The sequence below is a fragment of the Triturus cristatus genome, chromosome 2_1 (assembly GCF_964204655.1).
Source record: "Triturus cristatus chromosome 2_1, aTriCri1.1, whole genome shotgun sequence".
Taxonomy (NCBI): Eukaryota; Metazoa; Chordata; class Amphibia; order Caudata; family Salamandridae; genus Triturus; species Triturus cristatus.
The window spans coordinates 897,950,993-897,978,224 of record NC_140581.1 but is presented as its reverse complement, the minus strand read 5'-3'; the positions used below and the strand labels follow the sequence as shown (position 1 = coordinate 897,978,224).

General features: G+C 45.3%; 1 protein-coding gene across 1 annotated transcript in view; it reads right to left on the bottom strand.

Moving 5' to 3' along the window:
• The window catches only part of AGTPBP1 (ATP/GTP binding carboxypeptidase 1), a 1,256,713-nt gene that overhangs the window by 1,148,604 nt on the left and 80,877 nt on the right, over positions 1–27,232 (bottom strand). The window contains exon 2 of the mRNA XM_085633101.1: positions 7,067–7,137. Within this exon, the coding sequence (XP_085489227.1) occupies positions 7,067–7,098 (32 nt within the window). The 5' untranslated portion in view covers positions 7,099–7,137. The remainder of the gene's footprint in view (positions 1–7,066; positions 7,138–27,232) is intronic.

Here is a 27,232-nt window from a genome sequence, read left to right as displayed (position 1 = left end):
ATAAGACATCAGGCACCAGACATCAGCCATCAGGCATAAGACATCATGCATCAGACATCATGCATCAGACATCATGCATCAGACATCATGCATCAGACATCCACAAGCATCAGACATCAGGCATCATACATCCACAAGCATCAGACATCCACAAGCATCAGACATCCACAAGCATCAGACATCAGGCATCAGACATCATGCATCAGACATCAGGCAATATACATCCACAAGCATCAGGCATCAGACATCAAACATCAGGCATCAGATATCAGACATCAGGCATCAGACATCCACAAGCATCAGGCATCCACAAGCGTCAGACATCAGGTATCAGACATCATGCATCAGACATAAGGCAACACACATCCACAAGCATCAGGCATCAGACATCCACAAGCATCAAGCATCAGACATCAGGCATCAAACATCCACAAGCATCAGACATCAGGAATCAGATATCAGACATCAGGCATCAGGCACCAGACATCCACAAGCATCAGACATCAGGCATCAGACATCAGGCATCAGACATCCGGCATCAGACATTCACAAACATCAGACATCAGACATCCACAAGCATCAGACATCAGACATCCACAAGCATCAGACATCAGGCATCAGACATCATGCATCAGACATCATGCATCAGACATCAGGTGTCAGACATCATGCATCAGACATCCACAAGCATCAGACATCAGGCATCAGACAGCCACAAGCATCAGACATCCACAAGCATCAGACATCAGGAATCAATCATCCACAAGCATCAGACATCCAAAAGCATCAGCCATCATGCATCAGACATCAGGCAACACACATCCACAAGCATCAGGCATCAGACATCAAGCATCGAGCATCAGGCATCAGACATCCACAAGCATCAGACATCAGGAATCAGACATCAGGCATCAGACATCAGGCATCAGACATCCACAAGCATCAGGCATCAGACATCCACAAGCATCAGACATCAGGCATAAGACATCCACAAGCATCAGGCATCAGACATCCGCAAGCATCAGGCATCAGACATCAGACAGTGTGCTCAGTTGTATTATGTCCGCTGGAATAATAGCAAAGTAAACAAAGCAAAGTACTAACTTGTACTACAAAAAGTATGTGCGCTGCTATTAATATAAAGCTTAGCGTGCAGCGCAGTTATGTGCTCATGGCAACCTAAAAACAAAAAGACCACGCTCTGTTGGCATTAAATAATGTTAAAGACGTACATCGTAAAGCCCTTCGCTCTGAAAATAAAGAAACCCATTTCGAACATGCAGGCTTTTGTAAGCACATGATAACGTGAAGGTTTAAAAAGACGAACAAGACAAGCCCGGCAGAGCGTGGCGCGCGCGCTTGGCGGGGGAGCGCATTCCAGGCGGGGGAGCGGACCCTTTGAAGTAGGATGCCAAACGGATTGCATGGCGGCACGATGCACGTGATTGTGCGCGTGCTCGCCATGCAATCCGCTTTTGGGAGCCCCTTACTATAGTCTCGCATAGCGATCGCTAGGCGAGACCTAAAAAACTAGCAATCTACTATGACACAATCCTCCCAAGATTTCGCTGACCTAGCCAGAGACGATTCTAGACCACCTTAATATATATATTCCTGAGTGCGACCAACCCTTACTATCCCACACCGATTCTCTGCATCTCCTCTACGGTCCATTATAATTCAGAGATCGTACTATTGGATCCATTCCAAACTTATTCGGCCATAGGACTATAATCACTTCTTGTGGTAGAGGGGAGGAGTAAACTGTTGTTCTCAAGTTACTATGGCATGTAGAAAAATACATTTTCCCCACTATCCTCCAAATACTGGTTTACCTAGCTATAAACAACCACTTGTCGATGCCCAACCTTCAAGTTTCTTGTGGAGATGTGGCCGCTTTAATCGTAATTCAACTACTTGTTTGTTCATAAAACCAATGCCTGCTACCCGTGTAAAACACACAAGATGATGGACGGAATGTTGCACATTGGCAAAACATTCAACCCCAGTCACAGATCTGGGTTTAATCCATCCTTATTTTGCTCACCACGCCACCCCAGTTCAGACATGGCCCTATGCAAATCAGTCTTGACCCTGTGCCTCATGGGAACAGTCCAGCCCGAACTGCCAAGCCATGTCTTTCCTGAACTGGAATCAAGCATCCTAGGACCGGTTTCGGGGTTTCACCCCTCTTCAGCCAGGATAGCTTGACTCCAGTGGCGTAGTGAGCACAGGACCCACGTCTGGGCATACCCTTCCCACATAGGGCGAACAGCAAAACACACAAGATGATGGACGGAATGTTGCACATTGGCAAAACATTCACCCCCAGTCACAGATCTGGGTTTAATCCATTGTTATTTTGCTCACCACGCCACCCCAGTTCAGACATGGCCGTATGCAAATTGCAAAATGCTCACACTGTAACTTTTCCTATTCTGGTCACTCTACTCTTTCCGTGCCTTCAAGCCCTCCTTATCAGTTTTGGAATATTAACTGTCGATCTCTGCCCAAAAATCGAGACCACATTTTTGATTTACTATCTTCTACCAAACCAGACGCCATGTTCCTAACGGAAACTTGGCTTCACGCTAGCTCTGGCCCTGAAGTAGCAAGCGCCTTACCACCGGGATACGTAATAGTCAGGCTAGATAGAAGCACGGGGAAAGGTGGGGGGATTGCGATTATTTTCAAAGATATCCATTCCTGCTCTTTGGATGCTGTTCCTTTTCCGAACTGCGAAGCCGCTCTGTTTAAATTGGCAGTTTCCCCTCGACTGACGCTATCGGGTGTCCTAATCTACCGTCCCCCTGATCAGCCTACACAGTGGCTAACCTCATTCGCTGAGCTTGTGGCCCCCCTTGCCATGAAGGCAGCGAATTTCACCATCTTGGGAGACCTAAATCTCCATCTAGAGGATTCAAAGAACGGCTCTAGCAGAATGTTTCTTTCCGATTGCGAGGCCATCAACCTCATACTACGCAATAGTGGCCCCACCCATCAGGCAGGACACTTACTTGATCCTGTCATTTCTAACATTCTGTTCGACTGTTCCTCTCCTGCCCTTCCCCTAGACTGGTCCGACCATTTTGCTATATATTTCACTTTGCCCGCTGATACTAAAAAGTGCATGTCCCTTCCTGGCTTCAGGAATAACTATAGATCCTGGACTAAGCTGAACATTCCGGCTTTTAATGCCTCTCTTATGGATTCTTGCCCCGACACCAATCTTGGGTGCATTTCCCTAGCTCAGGAAGTGTCCGATTGGCTAACTTCTAATATTAATCTCCATCTGCCGTCGCGTCTGAGTCCACCAACCCCACATCTCGCCCCTGCCCCATGGTTTACAGATGATCTGAAGGCATCTAAATCTAAATGTAAACATCTGGAGAGATCCTGGACGAAAACCTATGCTCTGAATGATAAATTGATTTATCGTTCAGCACTTAAGCTATACCATCAAGCCTGCCGAAAGGCTAAAGCCCGGTTCGTCTCGGAGTCCATTGAAAAGGCCATCAATCGCCCAAAAGCCCTCTTTTCTATGGTCAAAAAGTTAGCCGGCTCAAAGACCGTTCCCACTCCACGTGCGTTAGGGGAAGCAGAATGTAACGAAATTGCTGACTTTTTTATATCGAAGGTCGAAACCATCTACAATGTTCTATCTCGCGCTTCCCCCCCTTCCATACCCCCTTCCGACCTTTCTACTCTGGACTCACCGAGCTTGCAATCTCAGGCATTTCAGATTTCAGAATGGCCCTTGCTAAACTCCAACACGCTGTCTGCCTGCTTAATGAAGGTCAACTCAGGCTCCCCCCTCGACCCGATTCCTATGAACATCCTCCGCCTGCTTTCCCCTGATGCTCTACTCATCATTCAAGAGCTCCTGAACTCCTCATTGCGAGAATCTCTAGTCCCGGAGGAATGGAAAAGAGCTCTGGTAGTGCCACTTTAAAAAAAACCTGGTGCAGACCCTAAGACGCTTGCCAACTTTCGACCCATCTCTTTGCTGCCCATGTTTTCAAAAATCCTGGAAAGGCATGTTAACATACATCTTACATCTCAAGTGGAGACCATAGGCTTTCTACATCCGTCCCAATCGGGATTTCGCTCTCATTTCTCCACTGAAACCACCTTTCTGGGGGTCACCGAGAATCTACGCTCCCGTCTTGATCATGGCGAGACCACGGCGCTTATTCTTTTAGATTTAAGCGCCGCATTCGACACGGTCTCACATCCCATCCTTATGAAAGCCCTGAGATCGGCGGGAGTGTCTGGCTCTGCTCTTGCCTGGCTGGCCTCCTTCTTAAATCATCGCACTTTTCAGGTGGTTTCCTCCGGCTCCTCTTCCTCCGTTCGTTCATCTGCGTACGGCGTTCCGCAGGGGTCCTCACTGAGCCCTATGCTCTTCAATATCTATGTGAGACCCCTAGCTACCATCGTGGAAGACTCTGGTCTCTCCCTCTACTCATACGCCGATAACACTCAGATCCTTTTCACCCTCTCCTCGGCTGCAGTAAATGCTCCATCTGCTCTCAAATCAGGACTCAGCCGAGTAGCTGAATGGATGCAGGCGAACCTCCTGAAACTGAACGGAGACAAGACGGAGGTGCTCATTCTGAGCAAGCAAAAGCATCTCTGGAGTCCTGCTCATTGGCCATCAGAAATGGGCCCTCCACCCATCCCAGTGACCCAGGTTCGTAATCTTGGTTTTGTCCTGGACGATTCGCTCTCCATGCGATACCAAGTGGTTAAGGTGGCAGCCACTTGCTTCTCTATCCTAGGGTGGCTTCGCAAAATTTTATGGATGCTCCCAATATCGACCAGACGCTCGGTGGTCCAGGCTTTAATTACTTCTCGCCTGGACTACGGCAACGTGTTGTACCTGGGAGCTACTCTAGAGCTTCAGAGGAAACTTCAGCTCGTACAGAATTCTGCTGCCCGCCTTCTCTGTAAGGTCCCGTGGCGATCTTCCATCTCGCCTTTTCTGAGAGACCTTCACTGGCTTCGTATCGATAGCCGTGTCAAATTTAAGGCCCTCTGCTTTCTGCATAAAATCAAACAAGGTTCGGCTCCTGGCTATCTGAAGGCCCATGTTCAACAATACTCTCCTTCTCGTCCCCTCAGGTCATCCACTCATGGCAACTTCCGGACTCCGCGTTTTAAACTGGTGAGAATGGGCAGACGCTCCTTCTCTTGCGTTGCCCCCAAGCTATGGAATTCTCTCCCGACCACGCTGAAACACGAACCATCTCTGTTAAAATTTCGCAAAGACCTTAAAACCTGGCTATTTTCTTGCTAACAACAGTATGCGTAATCACCAACTCGACTGGCGCCGGGAGACCCCTTGCGGGTAGCTGCGCGCCTTACAAATTCAATTACAAATACAAATACAAAATACAAATGCAAATCAGTCTTGACCCTGTGCCTCATGGGAACAGTCCAGCCCGCACTGCCAAGCCATGTCTTCCCTGGACCGGAATCAAGCATCCTAGGACCGGTTTCGGGGTTTCATCCCTCTTCAGCCAGGATAGCTTGACCCCGAAACCGGTCCTAGGATGCTTGTTTCCAGTCCAGGGAGGACCTGGCTTGGTTGGCAGTTCGGGCTGGACTGGGGTGAATGTATGACATTATTCTGCATTCTGTCCATCAACTGTTGTTTTTGCATTTGTCAACCGTGTAATGGCACTCACTTAGTAACAAAGTGCTCCTGTATGTTGATAATGTCAATAAAAATAGATCTAGAAAAAGAAAAAAGAAAACAGCCAGGACCAGAATTGGCCAGGTCAGAATGTGGCAACAAAGAAAAAGCCAGATAGTAAACCGAAGCCAAATCTAGTTAGCAATGCAAAGGAGCTCAGAAGCAACCATGAAACAATTAATTGTCCTCAGACTTCGTTTCCAGTGTAACCCTCTCTCACTATCGGATAGCATCCCGCACGTCCTCCCAGTATAATAGAATAAAACAAGTATTTGCAATGCAATATGTCTCGCATTTGCGAGAGTTTAAGCTATTGGCATTGTAAATGACAATGGCTTTTATGTATGTGTTGGTTTTTAAAACCTAAATATAAGGCATTATCATTTACAATGCCATTAGCTTAAACTCTCGCAAATGCGAGATTTATTGCGGCCGCCATTAAATTTAAAGCGCTGTATGTGGCACATTTACAAAAAAAAAAACATTTGCTTGTTAAGTTAACAAATAATTTTTTTGTAAAAGTGCCCCATGCCCCGCTTTTACTTTAATGGCGGCCACGCCCCTTTCTTTAGACTTGGCTTGTCTAAATAAAGGTGCGTGGCAGCCATTAAAGTGAAAGCACTGTATGGGGCGCTTTTACAAAAAAAAAAGCATCTGTTTGTGAAGTTAACAAATGGGTTTTTTCGTAAAATCGCCCCATGCCACGCTTTCACAACTAATATTCAAAGTAAATTCACGACATTGCTGCACTTTAAAAAAAAACATTATTATGGCGAGGGACGCATTAAGAAAGGCACGTGCTGGTTAAAAAGCTGTTGACAGCATGCCCTGCCTGCAATGGCAGGCAGGATAAAGTCATAAAAGAAAATAGTGCTCGGAGGCTGTAATTAAAGCCTACAGAGTAACAATGCACATAAGAGGGCCAGTCATTATGGTAGGTTAGAAGATGAGACAAGGCGGTACTAAGTAAGGACTAACACGCCTATTGACCAATGAAAAGCCACCATTTACAAAGTTTACAAAGGACAGTGACAGGAGCCAAATAAAAAGATGGGCGGAGCTTCAAGTTCATACCTGAATACAGCATGCCTCGTAGAGCAGCGCATGCGCTGCTCAGGTTTGACCAAAAAAAGACACGACTTTCAGACAAAAAACATTTTGGAGTACTCACTGCAATCATACCCAAATTATTTTGCAATTTACCTATAGGCTCATACATCGGATTCTGTGATAAGCCCATACCTGAATAAAAGGATGGTCTGTAACATTCACAAAATATCAGTAGTGCTCAAAAATATTTTATAGCAAAGTCGACTGTAGAAGTTAATTCCAGCAAAGAAGAGTTATTTTTAGGTATCTAAAACGTACCTCTTTTCTGCTGTTGCTTTTGCCTTGTTCATTTTGCCCCACTGCTTGGCTATCCAGCCATCTCATACAGCCTGTAAAATGTAAAAAACAAAATCCATTTACAACAAAATAATCTTTGAAAAATTAAATTACTAAATTGAATACGGAACTTGTCAAACAAAAAACAACAATAATTTACATACCCGTAACACAGGAAGGACAAGTTTATGTTGAATGTGTCTTAAAACTAGAAAAAGTTAAAAACTTTAAAAAATAAATATTAGCTACTTTGTCAGCATCTAAAGTACTTCTATTCAAGGGTCACCTTGGCCAAATATTAGGAACAGCACATCGGGTGCTTGGAAAAGCGTAGTTTCAATATAAAAATGTCCCCAGACTCAGAGCACCACAATAGTCCTCCACACTGGAGAAGTGGAGTACCGTACTGTCTTGCACAACCTTTATGACAAGGTAAGAAGCAACACTTAGCTTGGGTCTTTTCAGTGAAAGATAAGCACTTCCATGAATATTTTCCACTTTAGTAACATTTCAGATCCATCATGAAACCAGGAGCAATCAAAGCGTAGCTCATCATTCCTCTATTGCAGAGACCACTGATAATGCAAAGCAGATGGCCCTGTTAAGTAAGGTGTGTTTCAACTTGTGACTTAAAATGAAATATTGTTCCAAGTCAGTGAGATACCCCATTTATTGAACCGAGTGCTTTAACACAGCTGAAACAATCATTTTTTCACCCAAAGACCAGGTCTTCGAAAAGCGGTGTTAGAGTAACATGGAGTTATCCAATAAACATATAAGCATACAAACATTTGATCACAGCTTTTTGGGTAGATATATTCCCTGAAGGGGAGGACAGAAAAAGAATGTTACATTGCGGACAACGGTTTATTGGCATTAGTATGGGTGGCATTAGTGCCACGACTGTCAGAGTTTGGGTACATTTACGCCCTAGTATCGAAGATTCTGTCACAGACTGTAATCTGTTTTCTGATAGTCTGATTTAGATAATCAGTAGTTTTGAAGTACAGGGAGTTGCAATTGAAATATTTGATGTCTGCCAATTTTGTAAACCCATACTAGATTCAATCTTTTGTAAAAGGAATATAGGTCGAAGGGGAGTGTTCTCTGGTTCATTTTGGTCTGTTTAGTCCTCCTCTTACTCCCAGACCTCATTCGTTTGTTACAGGGGATCCCTTACTCTCTCAGGGAGTTGCAATTTACAATCGGGTATCCGAAAGCGGTCTCATAGAATTTTTTCTAAATGTTTTTTTATTTTACAGAGTTTTATATAGCGCAAACTTGACCCGAATCGGATATCAGAGCGCTTTACATAGCACCAGTTGCATTACACGAGGACACATTCATTTTTGTTAGGCACTGGGAGATTAAGTGATTTGCCCAGAATCACAGGATGTTCCGCGTCACTGCCGAGACTCAAACCCAGTTCCCCAGATTCGAGGTCGACCGCCCTAGCCGTTAGGCCAACTCCTCTAGGTTCAAACTGATACCGTATTACATACTGCACCAATCCTATCTGACACTTATAGCCTGCCTGAGATGACCTGCCTCTCAAAACAATTTTATTTGGATAAACACTACGATTGTTCACAGCCCCAAGACATGTTCGTAGAGGTTTAAGGATGAGAACTATGGTGGAACAAAAAGTCAAGTAAGTTTACCAACTTTGCAGTACTCCTTGCCAAGAGACTGTTTGCTATGTCATGGAAGAGGGACAAATCAATGTGGATGGCACACTGGATAAAGGAACTCTTAAAACGGGCGGAAGTTGAGATTACAGCTTTAAGCCAACAAAGTTAAGATGGCAGAGAATTACATCTAACAGAACGGGACGGGTTTCTTAAAAAATTATCTGACAAGGATTACAAGAGACCCCCATGAAATATATAGGTTAACTAAACCCAATACTGAGAAGTTGGACATTCACATAGAGGGCACCACTCCCATAAAATACTTGTTGCCTACAGGTACGGTTGTCAATAAATTGATGTCATATAAAAGGTCATAAGACAAAATAACAATGTCACTAATATTGGTTGAGTGCTATGTACGCGAAAATCATCAAAGATGTCTTTAACAATAAATTTCTGAATAAGACAAAATGCAATACAAGTTTTTTTTTTTCTGTTCCTTACAGGTATTTTGCTAATGGAAGTTCCAGGATATTTTGGTGAGCTTAAAATGCTGCTTTCTTCCCTGCTTGGCATCCCATTAACATTTGCTTCTTTTGTATGACTAGAAGCCTTATCATGTAGTTCCCACTAATCCATAGGATCTGTGTGTTTGTTGAATAACATAAACATTGGGTGAGGTGCCTAGACTGATTCCAAGCGCTCACACAGGATATGTTGGCCTAGAGACCAGCTAGCTCACAGTGCCACCATAAACCTTCCACTAACCTTACCAGAGAGCGAATGGTTTCCGGCAACTTCTTAACATGACAACCCTGACCCCTCAGGGATCGTGGCAACAGATCAGATCTTTTTGCTCACTCACTCGTGCTTACGTGTGCTCAGAAAAATATACATAGAATACACAGTGGGACGTTTTCAATCTATTTATTGAACCAACGTTATTCTTGTACAAAATACATGTGCTACGATAACCAGTAGGCAGAAGCAGATGAAAGTGATTACAAGCACCAAAAGAGTGAATAGTAGATATAGTTCTACATGGTGCTAAAACTGTGTATATATACAGGCATATATACAAAGTAGTAATCAGGCGTATTCCTACTATGCAAACCCTACTCTGCGTGTACCTAGCGTGTGCGTAGGTGTGAACCAAGAATCCCCGCAAGGCACGATCTAACTCCATTACCTGGCAGGAGATAATGTAGGAGCCCGTCTTGGTCATTAATTCGACATCTCTTACTGAGATGTCGGGCCACTGCGTGGTGAAGTCTCAGCATGCAGGGACCCTCGGTGTCAGCTGAAGTGCCTCCTCTTTTGGGATGCTAATTATTAATAATAGAAAGCATCCTTGTGATGTGCGTATAGATTAGCGATGTTATGGATATGTAGATAGCCCTGTCGCCCCTTGGATAAAGATAGAACAACATTTGTATATTGTGCATAAAAAGGCCTTGTACATGGTGTTCAAGGCATCGTGATAATGTTATGCGAAACAGAAGTAGTTTCAGGGAAACAAATCCAAAATTGCCACGCACGCGAATATGTGGAAAAGGTCACAGCAGAAATGGTATTGTGCAAAATTCGAACAATGTAAGAAAATGTGCAGCTTTGTTACTTGGGCCTGACCCGGGCACATAACATCCTGATCCAATTGCACTATCCCCATCAACCATTCTTCCCATTAAAGATACTGTTACCAGTATATAGGAAGGAGTTGAGTGCCAATAATCACTGTGCAACATTTTTAGAGCCTATGCTACTTTTTTTTGTACAAAACTAACGTTCTTCCTTTACAAAGAGGTGTCATGAGCACCCCTCCACCCCGGCACAGTTCCTGGAAATGTGCTAGGCATCCCAAAAAAGCACCAGCAGCAGCTAGATGTCTGTCATTGGTTGACTGAGGCTTTTCTCCCAAGTGCAAAGTCATTCCGACCCCCATTCCTCTACCTGGAAGGATGCTGAGCTTAGAAATTCTGCCAATACTCTTGCAACAAACTTTCTGAATGAATCTGACAAGGAAAGCGGTTCCAGCAGACTGAAATCTGCTACTGATTGCAAAGCGTTTTGGGAGCCAAGTAGGAGGGTGCACTTTCAGATATGATTGAATAGAATGGTTTATTGCCTATCATCCCTCCTAAAGAGGTCTGGGATCACTTCAAGGCTGTTTGCCTCTATCTTTCGTTGGAGGGAAAGATGGTCCTCATCCCTAAAATCAACATAAGATGGCCACCTTCCCGTCCAAATTTATTAAAGGCACCAAGAAGGCGATCAGCGGATTATGCTGTGCTTGCCAGGAGAATCTCTTCGATATTCTCAGTAATGCCAATTACGATCTCTCCACTGAGTTTTGACACTCCCTTCTGATGAAGGCTTACCCACACTGGGGACCTGCCATTTCCCCAAGTCCAGCCTGGTTGCTCAAGTGTGTCTGTTTAGGGGACATTTTTTGAAAGAATTGGGTAAATCTGCAGCAAAACTAACTTCACTGGACAAGGTCCAAGTGTCCCTAAAGAAGGTTTTCAGAGGGGCTGGTGGTATAGATAGAGACGGTTTGATGGGCCATCAGGCCAATCAAGCATACCAGAAGTGACAGGGCTCCAGAAGAAGCAATATGTAGTAGGATGTGAAGGGATATGCAGGATGTGAAGGGATATGGAGGTTTCTTCCCATCAAGAGGCTCTGGACGAAGACAGCCCCAAATGCTCCCAGGGCTTCACAGGTAAAGATACATTTTTAATCTCATCTAAGACTAGTAGGCCATCTAGCCATGTTCACACACAAAGTGCACCAATTGATAAGGGATCTTTGGGTGCATCAGAAGTTTTCCATACAGAGTTTGACAAGTCACTAAACCAATAGAGATATTAACGTAGGCTTTAGTTCATCAAGATGGAGGAGGACCAAACAGATCAAGAGGTGGAAAGCATGTACCAAAAAGAATCTATTACATGGACAACTCTTCATCTCTAAAGTTTATTTTGCAAATATTCTTGGCAGAGAAAAAGAAATAGTCACTCCTATAAGTAATCTAGAATTACAAATATTATTTGCATCCTATTAGGACCTAACCATCTAGAGATTTATGCTCAAGTTCAGTCTGTGTCCCCATCACTTTAGCCTTGATGAGGATCAAGAAAATCAATAACAGAGTTGAAACGTTGTCAGCTCTATAACAGACAGTGTCTGGGCTCACGTGTTGAGGAATATAGCTTTGTGGTTTATAAATTATATATCCAGTTTAATTTCCATGAGTTTAGTCACCTGTTAATATATATACACACATGTATATCCACTTCTATATGATTTCTCACAGTGTGATTGATCACTTGGGACACGTGCACCTTTTTAACGTTGGTAGTTTGTAAATTTTTTGAACCATGTTAACCATGCTGAGTAATTCTTTCTATTAAGAAATGTGTTGCACTGTCTATAAATGAGACAGTAGAGTACCACTGTTATGCATATATATTATTACCCAGGTTCCTACTGGTTCATATTTGGTTCCCCTGATTCTTCTATCATTTTTGCAGGACTGGTCGCAAAAAATTTTGTATGCTTTTTCTCCATTTATTGTGATTGTCAGGATGTTGCCTCAGGTTTGGAAGCAGATTGCTGATCTAATGCTGGTGTAGCCAATTTGGCAGTACCAGGTGTGGTTTCCAGATCTTCTGGAACTTTCTTTGGATTCCCCACAGTGGTATCTCCGGCGGGTTTTGTTGCAGGTGGGGCCTGCTCCCAACCGCTATTTGCCCTGTGCCACCTTCTCCTCCACCCTCCTTGTGCCCCACCATCATGGGTACAGAATGTGTCAGGAGGTGACTGCACCTTGCAACACAATGAAATATGTTGAATCTGTCATGGTGTAATTTACCTACACCAGGACATAGTCAGCAGCACCTCTAGGTTGTCTGCTTTCTATTTGGAGGAGCAACCTATGTTGGGGGGCTTTCTGATGTTCACTTCCAGCTGGGCTCAAACGAAAAGCCTAATTTAAAGGGCAATCAACCCTTCTTTTGTTTAAGTATCACCTTGGCTGGTAGCTATCTAGAACGTAACACCTAGATGCTAATATATTGGGAAGAAATAAAGGCACAAGTATTTAAGAGAAATTATTATTTGACTTTCTTCAGTCCCTACATGTAAAAGATATGCATACACTATATAACCATGACACATGTACCTGTATGAATAATTATACAAATAGCAATTAATAAGCATTTAACAATTTTTGTTTTAATTCTTTTATAGCGCTCCTCGTCCCAATGTAGAGTGAAAGAGCGCTCTGCATCACACACATTATGAGAAGACAATAAATAATACAAGTGTGCCAATCAATGTACAGAAAATGTTACATAAGACAATAAGATTTACAAGTCACATATTGTTCATACTGGTGGGCATTATATATAAATAGTGCATCGCTGGGAGAGAAAGAAAGTCAGGATTTAAAACATAACACAAGGGCAGTCAGCGCCACCTCAGCGTCCTGAAGTGCCCTGGTCAATTTCCGATGGACCCCGGCTATATTCTGAATACCCAACATCCTGGTGACAACTTTAAAGGAGTCCCTCTCAATGGTTCAGGTGATGGCAGGGACATAATTTTCCATACTGACTGGTGTGGGTCAATTGAGTATCACGGAATACCAGATCATCTAGTGTGTCTTTGGGTAGCCTCCAGGTGGGGACTCGGGGATGTGGGGCCCTCCATTCCATGTCCACTGTGTGAGCAGCATGGTAAAACAGCACGATCTGAGTGCTTGAGTCGTGGAAGCAAGTCTGGGGAACACAAAAAACTATCTACTCGGTCATATATACATCATGTGGGACTAATTAGTGGGAGCACTGGCGAAGGTGTGTGTTATAAGTCCTCAAGGCATCGTGGAGAGACCATTGTTGGGCACAGCGGGAGAATTGCTGTGAGTGGTGGCATGCAGGGTCATGAGGGAGCGCGGATGGGAACGGTCATTGGAGAGCAAATTATTAAAGTCCCCTCCTAATATCCAAGAGATGTCTACCCATTGAGCTAGGACTCCAGAGAGAGAGAGAGGCCCAAAAGGCTGCTTGGTTTGTTTGGGGTGTATATGCAGCCCAGAAGGACTGGGCGCCATTTAACCGGCCCTCTACTAGGACGTATCTCCCCTCTGCATTAATGACCGTGCTGCGAGTTTGGAAGGGTGTGCCTGGGCAGATGCAAAGCAAGGTACTCCGAACATATCCGGAGTAAAACGTGCCATAAATCATGCCTCTCCAGCCTCTAAGTTGCTGGTGTTCTCTACCATTGAGGTGAGTGTCTCACGCAGGAAACTGATGTGTGCTTGTTGATGCTTGAAGATTATTATTAGAAATATTGTATACCACTCAGCTACCCATATGGGGTTTCCTAGCACTTTAGCAACAGGTAGAGATTGACCAGGCCATGCTGACTCCAAACATCCAGGTCTTCCCCTGTTTTCGAAAGACAGACAGTAAGGTACAACTTCTCAGGGGTTCCAGTAGGCATTCCAAAGCTTAGGGCCCAAGTATGCGAAGGACTGGCCTCCCAAGCGTGTCCGTTTGGCTCAGGGAATAATGCACAGGGAAAGGTCATTGGAACGTAGGGGGCGGGATGGCTGATATGGTCTCGCCATTTTATGAAGATATCGGGGGCCAATTCCTGATCTTGCTCTATGCACAAAGCACAGGGCTTTGAATTAAATCAGTTTCTCCATCTTTAGCCAATGAAACTCCCAGAGGAAAAAAGAGGCTGATGCGCTCTTCGGGAGTCTGTAGTGCAGCCTAGCAGCTGAGTTTTGGACTACTTGAGGCAGTCTTATGGAGGCTTCATTAGCCCCAAATAGAGAGCATTACCGTAGTCCAGTCTCGACAATATGAGTGCTTGGATGACTGTCCTTTGGGCTGAGAATGGAAGTATCTAGATGATTTTTCACAGCCATTTCAGGACAGCGAAGCAGTAAGCAGCCACCTTTGCTACCTGAAGCTTCATAGATAGTTTTTCATCCACCAGAGAGCCGAAGTTCTTAAGCAGGAAGCGTACCCAAGGTTTCAGTTCAGTGTTGTGGGTCCCAAAGGGACGGGTTCTTTCCTAACACTAGCCCCTTGGTCTTGTCCCCATTGACCTAAGTGAATAATTATTCATCCATGAGGCAATCAGACCCAAGCAGGAATTCAAATCCTCAGTGGATGTCAGAGAGAAGATGATTTCTGTGTCATATGCATAAGAGAATAAGGTAAGGCCACAACTTTCGACCAGGTCAGCCAGTGGGTGAAGAAAGATGTTAACTAGCACAGGACTTAAGGATGAGCCTTGGGGAACCCAGGAGGTGAGGGCAAATCATGAGGAAGAGACACTTGCCAAGGAAACCTGAAACGTTTAGCCTTTTAGAAAAGGTGCCATCCAGGATAAAGCTGTTCCTTGGAGACCCAAGATAGCAAGTCTCTCTAAGAGTGTAGTGTGCAACACAGTACTGAACGCAGCACTGAGATCGAGCAAGTTCAGCACTGCGGTCTTGCCTTCATATAAATATATAATATACAAGAATGTTAGCTGTATAGAGACAGTGGGATAAAACATTACAGCATGCCACATTATAATGACAAGTGTTGTACCACAAACAAATATACATCTTACTATAGATTTGTGCTATCAGGGCAATCACATCCAATTATTACATTTTACATAGTGCATTCCTAAAAAGCTTGGATCACCTCACCCCAGTGAGCAATCAGTCTGCTCTGTAACCCACATGCCTCCTCCCGTTGGAGAGCCTCTTCCTCAGCCATTGCTCATCAGACCACATCCTCCACTGACCTATCATATATTGGCCCTCCAGCAGCCTTCCAAGAGAGAGAGCGTTTCGGAGTTTAGCCAGTATCAGTGGCAAATTGAGGACTCTATTACCCACTTTCTTGGGCTTCGATCTAAGGAAACTACCCAAAATGCACAGCTCTAGGGCACATACCACTTCCCTGTACAAAGTACTTCTCAGGTGTATAGTTATCTGGGTCTAAAAAAACCCTATCGGTGGACACATCCAAACCATATGGAAAGAATCTAGGACAGCACATATATACACTTATTTTTACAAGGAGAACGATAAGTATGGTGTTTGAAGTTTAACTGAATATGATTAAGTTGCGTATTTCTGGATACCTTCTGCAGATAAGCTAGGATTCCCTCCCATTCCCCATCATAAATCTCCCTCTCCACATTCAACTCCCACTTAACTCTACCTAGGGCCTGTCGCACCATTTTATGCAATGCTGTATAAAACCATGCAACCAGATGACATCCTGGCCTCACTGTCACCAGCAATTGCAGTACTTCATGTCACCTGGGTTCCTCACAACTCCCGCCACACAGCGACTGAAAAGTCCTTATTAGTGCCCAATAAGTCAAAAACTTCCCGGGTGCCAAGCTATACTCCTCAATAAACGTACCCAGGGAGACAATCGTTCCTGCGGAATAACAATCTCTCACATTCAGTATACCAACTTCAGCCCATTGAGGGGGCTGATATAAAATGAAAAGGCTAGGGAGTGTTCTGCGTGGTAACCCAACTAAAAGGTAGGGTCGGGGCATATATGGAGCATCCCTTTCAACACTCGAGTGCTGTGGATAGTAACAATGTATGTTTAGGTATCTTAATTCATACCTTCATCAAATGTGCAAACAAGGCACCTCAATTCCATTCATTGCCAAGCTGATCCATCTCCTCAATGTTGACCCTGTCTAACCATCATCCCATGATCTATTGTATTTGCGACGCCAGGTACTTTAGTTCATAGTCCGCAGCTCCTAGGCCACCATCCAAGATCTGTCTCCAAAGTGTTTCAAAAGAGACAAGATGCCAGCCACCATTACAGATCAGATCCCTGATGAACAAGTCCAACTGTTTAACCCAAGTTGCCTGGACCCATACAGGAACATATGTAAAGTAGTACAACAGTCTAGGTAGGATAACATTCATGTTAGGATAACATTCTTGGTGAAAGCTTGGAGCGCCGTAATCTGTAATCTCAGGTACCTCCAAAAGCACATGCTACCCTTTAAAAACCTCAGCCCTCCATCAAGGTTTCCATTCCGAAGGTCATTTATATCATGGTAAATGTGTATCCAAAGTATATGAAACTGTGGGGAGCCCAGCTAATTACCAACTCACCAAGTCCAGACATTCTGCCCTCTGAGGATACGGAGAAGAAACACTTCTTGGCAGCATTAACCATGAGCCCTGATACATTCCCAAATTCTGCCAGCAAATGCGTCTTCAAGATTACTCCCAATCTTAACTGGCTTTGCAGACATGTCACATTTCCAGACTTATTTCCAGTGGTTTTATTAACTCCTTAGGATACCAATATTCTAGCCATATCATTGCATAAGCTACTTAATGACGTAACACACACACAGATTCCTCTTCCCAAATATACCTCAACGAGTAGTGTAGATTTATTGTGTATGTCAAGCACTGACATACACACCATTTACTGTAAATGTTCTTACATTGTTTTAGGTATCCTATCTCCCTGTTCTGATGAAGACCCTATTCCAAAATATCTACAAACAGGTGGAAACGTCCATGCCTGCATGAACTAATATCCTGACGGATCCAATTACAAATGGGAACAAAAATGATTTGGCTGTTTGCCAAGATACATTTAGGTTTTTTTTTGTTTTTTTTAATCTGCAAGCACTTGTGTGTTTGTTAACTACTGTTTTTATGTCGCCTTCGCGAGTACTGCACTGCTACAACTCACCTTAAGGAATACCTATATGTTATTATCTTTATTCTGCAGTGTCAAAGGAAAAAAAAATTCTGTTTGTGAATAGGTGTGTAACTTTTAATTCTTCACAAAAAAAGTGCTTGGAGAGGCCTATCTTTAGTCTCTTGCTGAGTAGTGATTTGCTGCACAACAACGATTTCAACAAAATCAATATAAAAAATATATATTAGGAAATCCCAGTTTCTGAGGATTACCGGGTTCACCTCATGTGCTATTACTGAAGTAAAAATAATGAAAGCTAACGAAATAGCGTTTGCATTCCATAACCACTATTTCCACCTTTACGCCTTCAATGCATTAATAACAGAAGGCGTATGCTCAGCATACTTTAACCTACTAAACCTCCTCCCTCAATTTTTTTGTTTAAATCAGTTTTATTGTTTTCCAAATATCAGTAAGTGATTAATGGAACAAAAATCATTAGCATCGCTTGTACAATGTGTTAATAACATGGCAGATCGTATCCATGTACGTAAAGCCATCCACAGTATCATAATGCAGAGTATAACAGTACAATGCCAGTATGTATGCAATAATTTCCATTAGTGAGCACTGGTAAATACTCTAGGCGTCAAGGAGTTTTGATTATAGATCTAGACAATGTTTACTGCAAACCAACATAATATAACACAAACCTGTTATACGGCTACCCACAAAAACAAAAAACAAGGAAGGGGGAATAAAAAAAGAAAACATCTTGTCTCAATCGACCAATCTCATCTCTCAAATGCTACGTGGATTATGTGTATCAATCTAGGTGAGTATAGGCTCCCATAGCAGTGGCTGCTACCAATGCTTTAAGTGTCAATAAATGGTTCGGTGTAACTAAGAATAGCATGCAAAATGATGTCCACGTTGTCAGGAGGCATGCCATGGTCCCGGTTCCCAACTGCATCAACTCTATCAGAATGAGAGCTGTGAGCCAATGGGTCAGTGACCATTTCAGTGTGTAAGTCTGCCATTAGAGCGTCCCAATGTTTGGCAATAGGGTGTTTCCTATGTAGAGCCGTGCTCTCCTCAACCTTCCCTCTCAATATGAGGAACAGAACATGCCATTAAGCAATTGAAAGAGAAGAGATATACAAAACCACCAAATCCATTCCCTCTGGCTAAGCTCCAAGTCCAGCTAGCTGCCCAATTCTGTTCTGCAAAACCTGCTACAATTTTATCAATACCTCGCCACACCCCCGATAACTTACTTTGCCACTTTTCAGACACAAGGTTTCTGGTTCAGGAGCTGATGTTTACATTGTAATCAATTCAAAAGTTATACATTCAACTAAAAACTAAAAACTTATCCCGCCGATACATTTCAACTCCAAAATATATGGTAAGATGCTAACAATTGAAAATTGTCTGGTGCGCCGTCGCACACCAACCCGATATGCACAGCCTGTACAACAAGCAAGAATCCTGTACAATCCAAGTAATCCAAAGTAGTCAAAGTTTCATTCAGTTTTTCACTTTTTTATTTTCAAACTTCTTTCAGAGGCATAGTGATTCAAATTTTCAAAATGCAAGTGTGTATACTACCATCTCTTTTTTTAAAGTTGCTAACAATGACAATAGAGAAAATAATGTGTAAACTTACACACCGGTCTCAAACAGGCATTCTCAAAAAAAATTATGTCTTGTGATAACACTTCTTAACATCACAGCAAAAAAAAAATTGGACAGATTCTTAAAATTAAAAACATACAAGTTCCAGACCAGTTAACTGTTTTACAAACAATTTACTTACAAATGAGGACATCAAACATTTAAAGCCCGTAAACTGCTTAGCAAAATCAATACCAACATCCCCATTCCCTTACAGGATAGATGGATCTATTTACAAATATTAAGCAGACCCTCAACTTCAAAAACGTAGACTTGCATATACAAACCCACTAACATCATAAAAACATTTTGGTACATTGTAGATTTCTGGCCTTTCACGGATCTTAGTGGATGCTAGCAATATCAAATTGGGTCTCCCTTTAGAAAACAAATACTGAAACTGTACCGAAAGGCCAAGAAATCTACTTCACAGGCTACTTTGTGCACACATGACAAGAAAGTATTCTATACATAAAAGAAATCAGACATGCAACTTAATTTATACTCCATCACCACAATCCATGGCATGTTTGTAGCCAATCCTATCCCCAATCTAACAATGATTGGTTTTCCCTACTTCTTACTCCAAAAACCAGACTAATCCAATATGGAATAAACTTTACCTCTGTACGGAAAACATCAAAACACCTGTGACCCCTCTCAACTCACGCAAACACTCCCCACACCCAAATATACTAAACTCGAGTATGAATAACAGCTATTTGCAGTAACACCAGTCAAGCACTTTTCTACCCAGTCAGCACTTAAGTTTTCAGCTTAACTTTACCTGTCCCTTCCTCTTAGCCTATTCACTCTTTACTGTGCCATTATATTAGTTATGCTTATTCCCCTCTTTAGTTATTCTTCTGGTCCAGACAGTGTCTATTAACAAACTTGGTCTAGAATTGCCTTACAGTATGCAATAGTTCCACCTTATATGCATTACTGACTTTTCAATGTACTAACACTTCTAATGTGCATAACCATTGTTTGCCCCTTATTTCACTAAACTCAAGGGAATATTTGAAAAATTACAAAAAAAGTCTTAACGTGCTCGACCCTTTCATGCCCTTTTGCATGAAGGGGCTAAACTAAACTCCTAATAAGAGGTTATTTTATAATCACGTTAAGAGAGCCTTTAATAAAGAATATATTAACAAGCTATAGACATGTTAACATGCTCCCAGTGCACAAATTAGAATTGATGGTGAGATGAGGGTGAATATTATGTGGGTAAAATCTTCTGAGACTAACTTTACGCAGCATTTTGTGGGCAGCTAGACTTTTTGAAGGTACCCAATATAAACTCCCAAAAATCACTTTTAGTGCCAATCAAAGGAGGCTTGTTCCCCACAAAAATGTCAAACAACTGAGGTGATTATTTCACAACATGAGTGCTTCAGTTCAGATACAACCTCTTGGCCAAATCCATTAGAGATAATTCAGGCAGGCACTTTGTTCTCCTAGATTTCCTGTCCCTTGGTTGTGAGTAGGCTAACCATACTCTCATGGGGATTACCTGTGAGAGGGTGTACAGACCAGTACTTTGAGATGCTGAACAACATGAACTGATATCAAGTACTTCTTAGGGACTGCTTTTTTGTGCAACACACAAGGGAGGATACAGCGTTTCCCACATTCTATCTATCTCTTGCTCTCCCATAATGCAACTTCTGGATCATGCTGGTGCCATTGATGAGCGCTCTGTGGGAATGTGGTACTTGCAAAGCTTCTTGAATGTTCAAGCTCGTTTTGGTGTAATTTCTTTCTGAATAATTAGTAGGTTGTTTTGATGAAAAGAAGGGCAGTTTTAGTTATGTCAAAGTTAGGATTGGTATAAACACCTATGAAGAGTGGATTGTGGGCAACAGCACCCTGTAAGCAGGGGTGCTTGAAAATCCAATCAAAAGAGGGGATAGCTGAAAGCAGTAGGTAAGTGCCTAGTGTTTGTTGTTAAATGTCAGCCATACTCTCAGAGACATTCACAAACAACTGACACTGACAGGCGTCATCTGACACTGCCTGGACCAAAAACATTAACACAGAGTGTTGACTTTACATGACTGGTACCCTGCATTCTTTAGTAAATGAAATGTAAACGATATTACATCACCTTACAAAAAAGCAGTCAGGTTAATCAGCATGCTGTGGCACTACATTAATGATTAATTATGCCAGTAAAACAAAAAAAGATTGAAAAAGTGTTGGGACTGTCATCCCATTCCACAAATGGTGTGAACGTTAGAACCATGGCGTTCTATCATTTCTCTCTGCAGAAGACAGCAGAGGTGTTCTCCTGAGTGACGTGAGGATCTGTCCTAAACCCAGGACTTCGTAAGTTGAACAATAGTGTAATAGAAAGAGTACACTGATTATTGAGTAAGCAGGTTAGGCATACATAGACAACCACGACACTGCTGGGTAGATGAAATGTTGCAGTTCAGGACTGAATGAAGCAAAGGCAACAATAAATAATTTCTTCAAGAAATGCCTCAGTGTTAGACCTGTCAGCCCTTTGGGTGGTCCCTCCTCATCATTATTTATTTTGTCCCACTTTTGCCTCAAACCCTGTTTGAATTTTTCCTTTTTGGGAACCACCAGACTTTTTAGTGTTGCTGCAGAATCAGGGAGCCATTTTATCTACCCCTGAAACTTCTGTCTGAGGGCCTGGAGCACAAAATGGTGGCCACCTGTGACATCACCAGCATCCACTGGAACCTACCAGCACCTTCCAGAACATTCCAGAACCCTGTGACAGTTCGAGGCGGTTTGGAATGTTGGGGAGTTAAGAGAGAGTGTTGGCAGTTGGAGCTGGCAGTTGGCACCTGACTGGTGAAGAGAGAGCAGCACAACAGTGAAGGAGGAAGGAGTGAAGCAGCAGGGGTGGAAACTTGTGCCTGGAGTGGGGTCCATAAACCCACCCGTGATACTAGTCCCTACTGATGGATCCCAGCCTGTAGCCCTGTGTGGGAAGAAGCCAGAAAAACTCATCCTAAGGACCTGGACAGCAGGAACAGGCCTTAGAAGCAGAAAGCAGCAAGATCCTGACCTGGAAACTGGTTTCCCTGGAGCCCGGCGTCGAGTAGCCTAAGACCTGGAGCCCGAGGTGGAGAAGCGGCGCTGACTGAAGAAGCAGACGTCGTACCCGGAGCCGCCTGAGGTCGTGAGAGGGCGCCGACGGAGGTCGTGAGGAATACCAAAGGTCGAGGAGGAAGTTAACCGAGGTCGAGTGAGCGGCGTCATCGGAGGAGTGAAGTCCGCCCTCCGGAGTCGTCGGAGACCGAGGTGAAGTGTACCGGAGGTCGGGAGGGAGTATCGCACTCCGGAGTCGCCCGGAACCTGAGAGGAGGAGCACCGGAGGTCGGGGGTGAGGATCGCACCCCGGAGTCGCCGGAAGTCGACATCGAGGCCAGGCCGGCCGACGTCATCGAAGCCGAGAGCGCCATCGGACCGGAGCCGCCCGAAGTCGACATCGAGTAGAGACTGCCCGACGCCGTCGAATCGGAGGTCGAGATCGAACCGAGGCCGCCGACATCGGACCGGAACCGCCTACCGGCGTCGTCTAGAACTGACATTGTGCCGAGGCCGCCGAGACCGAACCGGAACCGCCTCACGGCATCGACACGACTCCAGCGGCGTCGGAACATCAGAAGAAGGGCAGTAAGTGGAGTAGAGGGCGCCTAAGGCCCTGTGGAGACCTGAGAGACTGCTCTAAGGGGCTAGGGAGGTGCTGGAACCAACCTGACTGTGCCAGGGGTGAATTGGGACTAACCTAGAGAGGTTGTGTGGAGAGAGAAAGCCAGGGCACTGGTATTCCCCCCTTGATCTACCTCAGTTTAGGCCTCAGCCTTGTCCCAGCCAGGGAGTAGAACCCCTCAAGCCTTCCACAATCCTACAAGCTGTGCCTGGGCCAAATCAGCCCTTAGGAATTGAAAAGTGATCTGATTACATGAGTGCTGCTGTATACTTTTAATTATTTATTGGGGGCACTGTATTTATTGTGTTAACCTATTTATTGCTTCACTATATTTATTGGTCTACAGGACTTGTTGGTGTACAATATTTAATGGTTCAGTATTTATTGCCTCAGAATATTTAATTGCCTGTATTACCTGCACTTATATTTATGTCCCTTGTATTTATGATCATCCCTATTTATTGAATCTCCAGACAGTATTTATTTGACCTGCACTATTTAAATTTGTATATTGTGATTGTCTTATTTATTTTTCCAATCAGCAACTAAGAGAAAAAGATAAAGAAGAATATTTTCATAATTTTTACGGTGTAGAGTCGTTTTTGGAACGGATGCACGCATGGTTATTGTATGGGTATATTGTATGCTTAGCACGGTGCCTGTGTCCTGACCATTCGAGCCAAGCTACCACAGTGTGTTCGGGGAGTCCACCACCACCCTGCGGAGTGGGAGTGGGCTGTTTCCAACATAAATTGGTGTTCAGTGGTGGGATAGAGCTGTGCCTACGTATACTCAACAATAACTGTGGGTAGTCCATAGGCCTACACCGGGAGTTTTCTCAAAGCGGCCTTCCTAATTGTGGGTTTTTGTTTTTTCCAAATTTACTCTGGTGGTGGGAGGAGGTATTATTAAAGGTACCCCCCTGCATTGTTACTGCACAAAACCTGTCCTCTAACCTGAGTGGGCAAGATGGAGTTTGTACTAGAAAATCTAGAAACGTACACTGTGGCCCAACTCAGGGAGTTTTGCCAGCGGGAGGGGGTGTACTGTCCCCCAGGAGCAAAGAAGGGTGCACTCCAAACCAGCTTAAGGGCTTGGGGGGAGGCACGCAGGGAAAGCAAGGCTGAGGAGGAAGACAGGGATGGAGAGCCTGACCCCGAGGGGGCTGAGATGTACCAACCTGAGGTGGGGAACCTGTCAGCAGGGCCCAGAACCATTTCTAGGAAGGGCAGCAGTGCCTCTAGCGGTGGCTTGTCTGAAGTGGAGCTAACGGACCGGAGGGAGAAAAGACAGCTCACATGGGACTTAGCAAGGCTGGAAAAGGAGAAGGAGGAGCAGAGGATGGCCCATGAATTGCGACTGAAAGAAATAGATCTTCAGATCTTGAGAATCGGGGCACAACCTGTTCCTAATGGTGGCAGCCAAACCCAAGAGATCCCCAGGGAACCTAAACCATACCTGCCAAAGGACATAGTGGCTAGCTATGGGGTGGGCGACGATATCGCCAAGTGGCTAGCGGCCTATGAGGTCTCACTGAGGGCCCATGGGGTTCCAGAGAAGTACTGGGGAGGGGGATTGTACAAGTACATGCCTCCAGCTGGTAGGGATGCTTTATTGGCCCTCGAGGAGGATGAGCAGACCCACTACCCCGCCATGAAACTGGCGCTCATCAGAAAGTTTGGACTAACACCTGAAAAGTACAGACAGAAGTTCAGGGGTAGTCACAAACTGGGCACGCAGAATTGGGTGGACTTCCTGGACTATGCAAAGAAGGCACTAGAGGGTTGGATTCAGGGCAGTGAAGTGAGGAACTACGAGGGGTTGTTTGATTTAGTATTGAAGGAACACCTGCTCGAAAAATGTTTCCCTGAACTGCGTCAACACCTGGTGGATAGCAAGCTGACCAATCCCCGGAAGCTTGCTGAGGAGGCGGACATTTGGGCTAGTACCCGGGTGTCCACAAGGGGGACTGGAGGGGATACTCAAAAGGCCGGACAGGGCGCCCCCCAGAAGAAAGAGGGAGGGGAAAAGAAAAAGGAGTTCTCCAAAGGCCCCCAAAATAACTTCCAAGGGAAGGGAACAGGATTCACCCCTAAGGCTAACCCACCCAGAAACCCTAATCCTGGCCAGAGTCAGCAGCCAAGGGTTGTCCATTGCTACGAGTGCGGTGGCGTTGGACACTATAAAGGAGATCCGAAGTGCCAGAAACGACCACCCCCTCCCACTGGAGGAAAGACCCCCGGAGTAGCTAGTGCAGTGCTCGGGGAGGAGATGCCCTTAACTAAGGGAAGGGAGTGGGCGGGTGTCACTTTAGTGTCCCTGGGAGAACGGGAGATGGTTCCTAAGATCCAGGTGCCCGCAAATACCGCAAAGTATGGGCAATGGGTCACCATCAACGGCCAAAGAGGGGAGGCTCTGAGAGACACAGGAGCCAGTATGACTATGGTACGTAGTCAACTGGTGTCTCCAGAGCAGGTAATTCCCGATGTACTCCACCCAGCCGCGATGGCTGACGGCAGAACAGGTCACTATCCCGTGGCCGAGGTTCCCTTTGAATGGGGGGGGGGTTGCAGGTTCACTTCGAGTTGCCGTAAGCCCTGCCGTGCCAGTCGATTGTCTGCTGGGGAATGACATGGAGCACAACGCTTGGAAGGAGGTGGAATACCGGACTCACACCGAGATGCTGGGTACACCTGACTGGGCCTGTGCTAGCACAAGGTCCGCGACTACCCGAAGAGGGAATTCGTTTCGGCTGGAGCCTGGAACAAAGGCCCAGCCAGCTGCCAGTCAAGGGAAGAACCGAGGACAGGAGGAGCCTGCCTCGGCGTCTCCACCCCGTAGGACGGATAGGCCACCGGAGGTGGTGGACCAGGAGTCTGCGGAGGGGGACGTTACCAACCTGGAGGACCTACCCATCCCGGCCGAGTGGCACGTGGAGGGAGGCCCGTCCAGGGAGGAATTCTGCCAGGGCCAGAGGGAGTGCCCTACCCTTGAGGGGCTGAGGCGACAGGCCGAAGCCCAGGCAGCAGGGAACGTTGAAGGGAACTACAGTGTTTACTGGGAGGATGGCCTCCTCTACAGTGAACCCAAGGCACCCCTACATGGATCGTCACGAGCCTTGGTAGTTCCTCAACGTTATCGAGCCTTCCTTCTGGAGTTGGCTCACGAGATACCATTGGCAGGACACCTGGGGCAAGACAAGACCTTCGCCCGTCTTGTCCCACACTTTTATTGGCCTCAGATGAAAGTGTCGTCCGATACCTACTGCCGGACATGTGTGTCTTGCCAAGCCAGTGGGAAAACAGGGGTGAAGCTGAAAGCTCCCCTGGAACCACTTCCTGTCGTTAGCACCCCCTTTGAAAGGGTGGGCATCGACATTGTGGGTCCGTTAGATCCGCCAACATCAGCTGGTCACAGGTTTATCCTGGTCCTGGTGGATCATGCCACACGGTACCCAGAGGCAATACCTCTGAGGACCATAACAGCACCTGTTGTGGCTAGGGCCCTGATGGGAATCTTTACCCGAGTGGGTTTTCCCAAGGAAGTTGTGTCCGACAGGGGGACCAACTTCATGTCAGCGTATATGCGGGCGATGTGGAAGGAGTGTGGAGTGACCTACCGGTTCACAACTCCTTACCACCCCCAGACCAATGGTCTGGTGGAGAGGTTTAACAAAACCTTGAAAGGCATGATCAGAAGTCTGCCTGAAAGCCTGCGGAGGAAATGGGACGTCCTCCTACCCTGTTTACTTTTTTCTTACAGGGAAGTGCCACAGAAGGGAGTGGGCTTCAGCCCCTTCGAGCTTCTGTATGGGCACCCTGTACGTGGACCTCTTAACCTGGTGAGAGACGGATGGGAAAGAACTCCCAGAAAGCTCCCCCAGGATGTGGTGAGCTACATGCTGGCCTTCCGGAGCCAAATGGCTAAGTTGTGGAAGCAAGCTTCTGACAACTTGGAAGCCAGCCAAGCAGTAATGAAGGCGTGGTATGACCACAATGCTCACCCGGTGGAGTTGGAGCCTGGCCAGAAGGTGTGGGTGATCGAACCCGGAGAGCTTAGCGCCCTCCAGGATCGCTGGTCAGGACCCTTTTAGGTGTTGGAGAAGAAGGGTAAGGCTACCTACTTGGTGGACCTGAAGACCCCTCGTCAGCCCCTGCGGGTGCTGCATGCCAACCGCCTCAAACCCCACCACGAGAGGCCCGAAGTCATCTTGATGATGGTGACTGACGGAGGAGAGGACGTGGAAAGCGAGCCTCTCCCTGATCTGTTTGCGTCTCAAGAAAAGGATGGGTCGGTGGAGGGAGTGATTCTCTCCCCATCTCTAACTCCTGAACAGCAGGAGGACTGTCGCCAGGTCCTGGGGCAGTACTCTTCGTTGTTCTCCCTTGTCCCGGGTAGGACTCACCTGTGCGTCCATGACGTGGACACAGGAGAC